Below are 7,460 nucleotides of genomic sequence, written 5' to 3'. Positions count from 1 at the left end.
ATGCCCATTCTGTAAATCCATTAATTAGCCACTTTCAAATGAGAATTTTGTGAAGAAACACCACCTAACTAAGGTGGTGTTTGATAAATCTAAAAATTCAGATCTGAAAAGTTAAAAAGATATTAAAAGTGTCTGAAATCTGAAAAGAGACATAGATGTTTTTTTTACTTTTTTAGAGGCTCTGAATCCATAAGCTTGTTTGTGTTGGATCAACCCTTTAACATAAGAGATTTACTAATTTTACTATTTTACCCCTACATCATACTATTTGTAAATATTGAGTTCAATTTGCATTATCTCATGAAAAATAATTTTCAACCTCAAAATAACATTGAAACAATATAAATAAAAAATAATTAATTAATAATTAATAATTAATAATTACTAATTAATAAATGAAACGATTAAAATTAAAAAATAATTAATAATTTACACAAATAAAAATAAAATAATTTTTAAAAACTAATGAAATAATTAAAAATTACTATTTAATAAAAATAATTAATAACTAGTAATGTTTAATAAAGAATAATTATTAAATATTAATAATTAATAAAAATAATTTACAATTAATAATAATATTATTATTTCTACTCATTGAACCGTCACCGCTACAACTTGCAACAACGATGGCGAGAAGACAGGGGAGAGAGAGAGAGAGAAAGAGAAAAAGCGAAAGAGAGAAGGAACTGCCGCCTTTGCAACTTGTAGTGGTGGTGGTAGGAAGACATGGGAGGGAGATAGAGATAGAGATAGAGAGAGAGAGAGAGAGAGTGAGAGAGATAGAAGGAACCGCCACCGCTGCAAGTTGCAACGGCGGTGACGGGATGACAAGGGGAGAGAGAGAGAGAGTGAGAGAGAACCACCATCGCTGCAACTTGTAGTGACGGTGACGGGAAGATAGGAGGGGAGAGAGAGAGAGAGCGAAAGCGAGAGAGAAGGAACCGTTGCCGCTGCAATTGACAGGGGGGAGAGAGAGCGAGAGCGAGAGAGAAGGAACCGTTGCACTGCAACTTGCAGCGGTAGTGGCGAGAATATAGGAGAGAGAGGAGAGACAGAGGGAGTGCAACGACGATGGTGGCGGTGGAGCTTCGTAGGTCGCAATGAGGGTTCGATTCAAGTTACATGAAGGACAAAAACATGTAATAGTAAAAAATTTTTTAGGGCATTTATGTCTTTTACGCACCTCTCAATTACGTCTGAACGCATAAGTGTCAGGCTACTAACTTAAAATTTCAGATCTGAAAAAATATTTCAGATCGATTTTCAGACGCAACACCAAATGAGTATGGTGTCTAAAAAGCAAGTTTTTCAGACACTAGACCTCTAAAAAGTGTTATCAAACGAAGCCTAAGAGTCTCCCTTATCACATGTGTTTACATGTAAAATATTCTAAATTTTTCATACTATTTCCTACCCAACATTTTTGCTACCATATTTATGATGCATGTATATTTAATAATAACAAAATGGGGCCAAAGAAAATGGATAAACATCATTAAAGTTTGAATTATTTTATGTAATAAATGTTTGAAAATGAACTCACTTAATAAATGACAGCGAGTCCTAATTTTTATGTAACCATCATGTGTCATATGCACTTATATCCAAGAAGTTCCATTTATTTTTAATGTCATTATATCTTTTCATATAATACTTGATACTTATTTATTTTCAATGGCATTGCATTGTTGGTATATGATGATGCGCAATCCGGCCGGTCTTAGCTGTCAACGACCTTGCCTCTGAGTTGAGTAGTAGGGAACCTGAAACGGAGGGGATGAGGAAGCTTCGGGGAGAACCCGGTGTAAAGGCTCTGAAGCTTAAGTTAGAATCCTTTAAAGGCAAGATAAAACCAGATAGTGCAAAGTTTGCATCCCTCCTCTTTGGGGGAGTGGAGAGCCTTTTATAACCACCTCGCGCACTCACTCCTAGACTTCTGTCAAGTCGGGAATGATTACTTCCGTGCTTCTGCCAGTTCGGGCGTCGTTGCCTCTGCTGGGGCAGAACCGTCACTGCTGTTTTTGTCGGAGCCATCTCTGTAACTGGAGATGGCGATGGCAGGTGACGGTGGCAGGTGGCCGTTGAAGTGCGGCCGTCAAGTGTTAGATCCCAAGTCAGTCAGGTGCGCCGCCCCTGGATACGGACTCCTTCGGTGTCAAGTACGGTGTGGTTCGTCCAGTTCAATGCTTTGGAGGCGAAGTGCCTGGAGCGGTGCGCGAGGCGAAGTCTTGAGTTCGGATAGGGGGGTGTCCCGAACTATCATGAGACGGGCCAGTTCGGGTTTTTGCTTTGTGTGACGGGGCCAAAGGGAGAGTTCGGGCTCCCCGTAGGGAGTTCGAGCTCTAAGTAGGGAGTTCGGGCCCTAAGTGGAGAGTTCGGGCTCCCCGTAGGGAGTTTGAGCTCTAAGTAGGGAGTTCGGGCTCTAAGTAGGGAGTTCGGACCGCTGGTCTCTCCCCTTTGGTGTTTTGTACCCTCGGTACGCTGTTTTAAATGCTGAATTGCTTGTTTTTTTGCCACGTGGCGTGATTTGCGAGATCGGGCCAAATCTTCCTTCATCAGTATATAATGGCAATATTTGCCTTGGGCCTCATGTCCAAACCATCAATTTAAACATTTAACCCCCTCCTATCTCTCTCTCTAAGTGTGTAGATAGCTATGCCCTTGATTATTTTGTTATAAATAATTATTTTTATCCACTAAAAGATGAAACAATGAATTTTTCAATCTAGCAACATTAGATGTTATCAAATGGCCCCTGAAAATTTCAATGTGACAATGTTGTATTTACAACCCAAAATGACACAACGCATTCATTTCATAATTTTCATTTTTCAGAGTTATAGTCACGTGTTAAGCCTTTATAAATGTCTGTAATTCCATAATTAAAACCATGAAATAATATCACATCAATAAAAAAACTCTCAACACAATGTTGGTTGAAAGTGAATGTAATAATAAAGACTGAAGATATGTGTAATTAATCTAAACAAATCTCACTTTATTATATGATTGGGACAAAACAGGTAAAACATCGTTCCACCTGGAAAATTAATAAGGTAGGTTGACGATGAAAGTTCTCTACTTTGACTTTGTTATATATCTCCATATATTGAAAGTATACCATTTTTTGATATTAATTATCAGGGAAAATTTTTGATGTGAAAATGATATGGTATGAAAAGAGTTTTGATCAATTAAAATTCATTCATTCATGAATTTTGATAAATAACACCTGATTGTCTATCCCATTTATGATTCTAATAGACTAATCAGAAGTTTTTAAGATATTATATCTTCCCCATATCTTAGTTTAACCCAAAACATCAAGCTCAGTTTGAAAAGAGCACAAATGCAATTATATACAATATAAATACATATAAAATAATACAAAATATACGGTTTTACACTCTACAAAGATATGGTATGAAAAGAGTTTGGGAGAAGTATCAATAGATCAGAATTTACTAGGCCCAAAGTACAGGGGGAATACATCATGACCGTGAATTGATGCCAAATTCACGGGCAGGAAAGGATGTGGTTTATAGGGGGGCAGAGGGCTACTTGTAGGGAGGGGCTGGAACTCAGAATTCTACATTGTGTGTTTCCGTACTTTTCCCAAAGAGTTTTGATCAATCAAAATCCAACACCTGATTGGCTATCCCGTTTATGATTCTAATTGATTAATCAGAGGTTTTTAAGATATTATATCTTAGTCGAACCCAAAACATCAAGTTCGGTTTGAAAAGAGCACAAATGCAATTATATACAATATAAATACATATAAAATAATACGAAATATACGGTTTTACACTCTACGTCCTCCCAAACTGAGCCGAAATGCTTTTAATACAGAGGCAACTATTTAGTAAAGGGATTTAAAAGTAGAAATATGGGTATATAAGATTAAATTGAAAAAATAAAAAGGCAATATATAGTTTCGCAGGCCTTAGGAAGAGCCGAAGAGGATCCGACGGCGGTGCGAGTCCCATGAAATCGTGATCTGGGTAGCACGAATCGCCCATGATCCCCGTTTAATTGGACTAGTCCATTCTTGTTCCACGTTTATTCCAATCCTAGGGCCAGTGATCTGTCATCATATTTATGCATGTATGTATATGTACATAAGAATAATAGAATAATAATATTAACATAGTACTTGTACTTCATACTATCAAGAGCAGACTAAGGAAAATGTGAAATAAATATTAGTGTTCACTATTTTGCAACTCTCTTCCATGTCTATTTGTATTTTTTTTTTCTTTCCTTTTTGATTTTGATCCTTCTTCTTCCTTCTTCTTGCTTCCTTTACTTTCCACAAATCAATTCAAAGCCCCAAGCTCTATTTCTCTTTCATCTCCCTTATATTTCATCTTTGTCTGTGTGCGTCTGAATTCTTGTTGTTCGGTCTTGCTACCTTCTCCCCCTCTCCCTTGCTTCATCTGTATCTGTACCTCTGTCTCTCTATAAACATGAGCGGCGGTTCTAGGGTTTCAATCCCGAACAATGTGCGCAAAACAATCCAGAATATCAAAGAGATCGCGGGGAACCACAGCGAGGAGGAGGTATATGCAATGCTCAAGGAGTGCTCGATGGATCCCAATGAAACTGCACAGAAGCTCTTGTTTCAAGGTATTTCTGTACTCTGTTGCCTGCGGTGAGCTCGTCTATTTCTTTATTGGGTTATTTATGTTTCATCTCGATTTCATTTATCTGGCTTGCGATCATGCTGCTTGGGGGTTTGATTTGGTGTCGGTGTCGTCGCTCTTCTGGAGACATAGGACCGTTTGGGTTGTGAAATTTGAGGTGTTTTTTTATGGGCTTCAATTGGTTCTAAGTGTTCATGTAATTTTGCAAGGATGAGCTAGTTCATGTTGGTTATTGTAATATCTTTCTTCAGAAGAAAAGCTGGGATTATGACCACTTAAGTTTTACCGGCGTTGAGAACTTACTTCTTAGTATAAAGGTTTTTAATGCAAACCTGTTTCCTAATCCATGTTTCCGTGGGGAAATTGTGTTCTAGGTGTGAACAGGAAGTCATATTATCTTAAGAGTCAAGACTCATTTCCCATTAGTGACATACGGTTCCTTTTTTGGTTTTAAGTAAATTTTCTTCGTATTTTTTTCCCTTTTAATTGTTTTTCGCATGAGTGAGCTATGGAATTGGGATACCAGGGCGTCGGAATTCTCCCTGTCCCTGCCATTTCTTTCTTTCTTTTTTTTTTTTTCTCAATGATAAAATCATGGAACAGGATATTGACTAGGGGGACTGCGATAAGATTGATCAATAATTCTTACCGTGGATCTGTTTGTATTCATTTCACAGTGTGATTCCAGTTGATACAGTGACGATAATCAAGTGCTACTAACAAACTTTTGGTTATTGGTTCTGGGGTAGTTATTGACTTTCAGTATCCATAAGAGGTTTCTGGAGTTGACTTTGAAAAATTGATGAAGTTGTTGAACCACGTGATTCATTACTGACTAAAAGTTACATGTTATTTATGATCATCTCTCCGTCTTTCAATAATGTGGTGTTATGCAATAACAGTGACATTGAGCTTGGTTCCTTCAAATTTATGGAGTTTGTAATCAAAGACTAGTCAACCTTCATTTTCGTTTTGGTAAAAAGTTAAAGGGTTGTTATCAGTTGTTAATATTAAAGCCTATGAATTATACCTACATCCAACAAGTGCTTCTTTTCCGCTTATGGTGGTTGGCAAAAGAAAATTTTTAGGATGTCTGGGACCGTTAGGTGGTTGAGCATTTTTTTACAATGAATTAGCCATTTGCTGGTATTTACTCATAGTCCTTTGTAGGTTGTTAGTTTTCAAAATGGGGTTTCTTTATACACATTTAGTAATGATATTTGTTCTCACTAGTCAAGCAATTGATATGAAGTTAACATTATGACTTAGCTTGCAAAACAGTAAGTTATATGACACACCTCAATAAGTTGTTACATTTTTACATGAATCATCATTTGTGTTTAAAGTGAAATATCATGTTGTTTTGTCTATGGGTTTCCTTAATTTTATTCCTCACTCTTCCTCTTTCCTCTTCTTTCTTTTCATGAATAAGGTATTCTATTAATGCCATTGGATTGTTTATTATTTCTGATATTCTGACTGGCCTTGTTGTTCTACAAAGTGATGCAAGTATTTGTTTTTATAACAGATACATTTCATGAAGTCAGAAGGAAACGTGACAAGAGAAAAGAGGTAAACTTTTTTTGTCAAGTTACTAATAAACCCTTAAAATGCTTATCCCTTTTCTTTTTTTCTTCATTTTATTTTCTATTTCAAACACAAATGATAACCACAAGACTGTTACAGTTTTTTAAAAGTTTCTACGACTTTCATTCCAATGCCATCTTGCTAGTTTTTTTTTTTTTTAAATGATATATATTTTGCTGGACATGAATGGTGTGTACATCACTTATTTCCTTTATTTCAGATATGGTTGGTGTAAAGTATAAACATAGTGTATGCTTTATGAAAAAGTACACAGAACATGGAAATTAATTTTGAGTTAGTTTTGTTTGATGAATGGGTTAAAATTTACCATTTGAATGGGGATGTGGAGCTGTGATAATCAATGTCTTTCTTTTCTTTTCTCTTCTCAAAACCCTTGTGTAAGTACAAAACATAGGGTGTACGTGTATCGACACACATACTAATAGGATGCAGCCATGTCAATAATACTACAAGTAGGTGACTGCCTTGTGATTTTTGTTGCGTAGGTGGGTGTTTAGTTGCCTAGATGAACACCTTTAGTCACAAGTCAGGGTTTTTAGCTTTGGTGCCCTGCCAAGGATGCCTAGGTGATGCCATGACAACTATGGCGGAATACAATTCCTACTTACTACTTTGTAAGTTGTAACAGTTGTGAAAGATAATAGTTTTTACTCTTCCTTCTCTTTCTTTCCTTTTTTCTTTTGATAGGAAACAGTAACTTTCATTTATGATTTAAAAAAATGTGTACAGTTATCACCACCCACAAGATGGCTGGAAAAACCCAGAACAAGAAAGCCTTACAAACAAGCCCAAAACAAAGCCTCCCTAATAACTCCTTGCTTAGCTAAAGCATCAGCCATTCCATTTGTGTCCTTCTTACCCATTTAAATTGCACCCGAAGCTCCCTTTCTAAGCTAATAGTCTCTCTTAGAGGCTGTCTAAGTGACCATACTCCCAGGTTTCTAAATTGCATCCACCCCATTGTTTCACCAATCTCAGGCCTTGGAGTAAAGCCATGACTTCTGCCCTTAAGGAATCTTCCACCCCAATCGGGCCCGAGTAAAGGGCTAAAACTCTTCCTTCCTCATTTCTGAAGACACCCGCAACTCCAGACGGACCTGGATTACCTAAGGAGCTTCCATCAAAATTTAATTTCACCCTGAACTGAGGTGGTGGTGACCAACTCTCTTGAACTACAGGGGAGTAGGGAGAGGATATAACTAT

At 37.0% G+C, this 7,460-nt stretch overlaps 1 protein-coding gene across 5 annotated transcripts in view; it reads left to right on the top strand.

The window, feature by feature from the left end:
* The first annotated feature begins 4,231 nt into the window (after positions 1-4,231).
* The window catches only part of LOC104594285 (uncharacterized), a 29,930-nt gene continuing 26,701 nt past the window's right edge, over positions 4,232-7,460 (top strand). For 3 of the 5 annotated variants that reach the window (XM_010254521.3, XM_010254520.3, XM_010254518.3), the window contains exons 1-2: positions 4,238-4,632; positions 6,178-6,221. In XM_010254521.3, the coding sequence (XP_010252823.1) occupies positions 4,473-4,632; positions 6,178-6,221 (204 nt within the window). In that variant the 5' untranslated portion in view covers positions 4,238-4,472. Of the gene's footprint in view, positions 4,633-6,177; positions 6,222-7,460 lie in introns of all 5 variants that reach the window. The other 2 variants (XM_088896691.1, XM_010254519.3) reach the window with 1 other exon arrangement.

The sequence above is a fragment of the Nelumbo nucifera genome, chromosome 1, assembly GCF_055504915.1.
Source record: "Nelumbo nucifera cultivar China Antique chromosome 1, China Antique-T2T, whole genome shotgun sequence".
In the NCBI taxonomy this organism is placed as follows: Eukaryota; Viridiplantae; Streptophyta; class Magnoliopsida; order Proteales; family Nelumbonaceae; genus Nelumbo; species Nelumbo nucifera.
The sequence above is the reverse complement of the archived record's forward strand: the minus strand, read 5'-3'. Positions and strand labels throughout refer to the sequence as shown.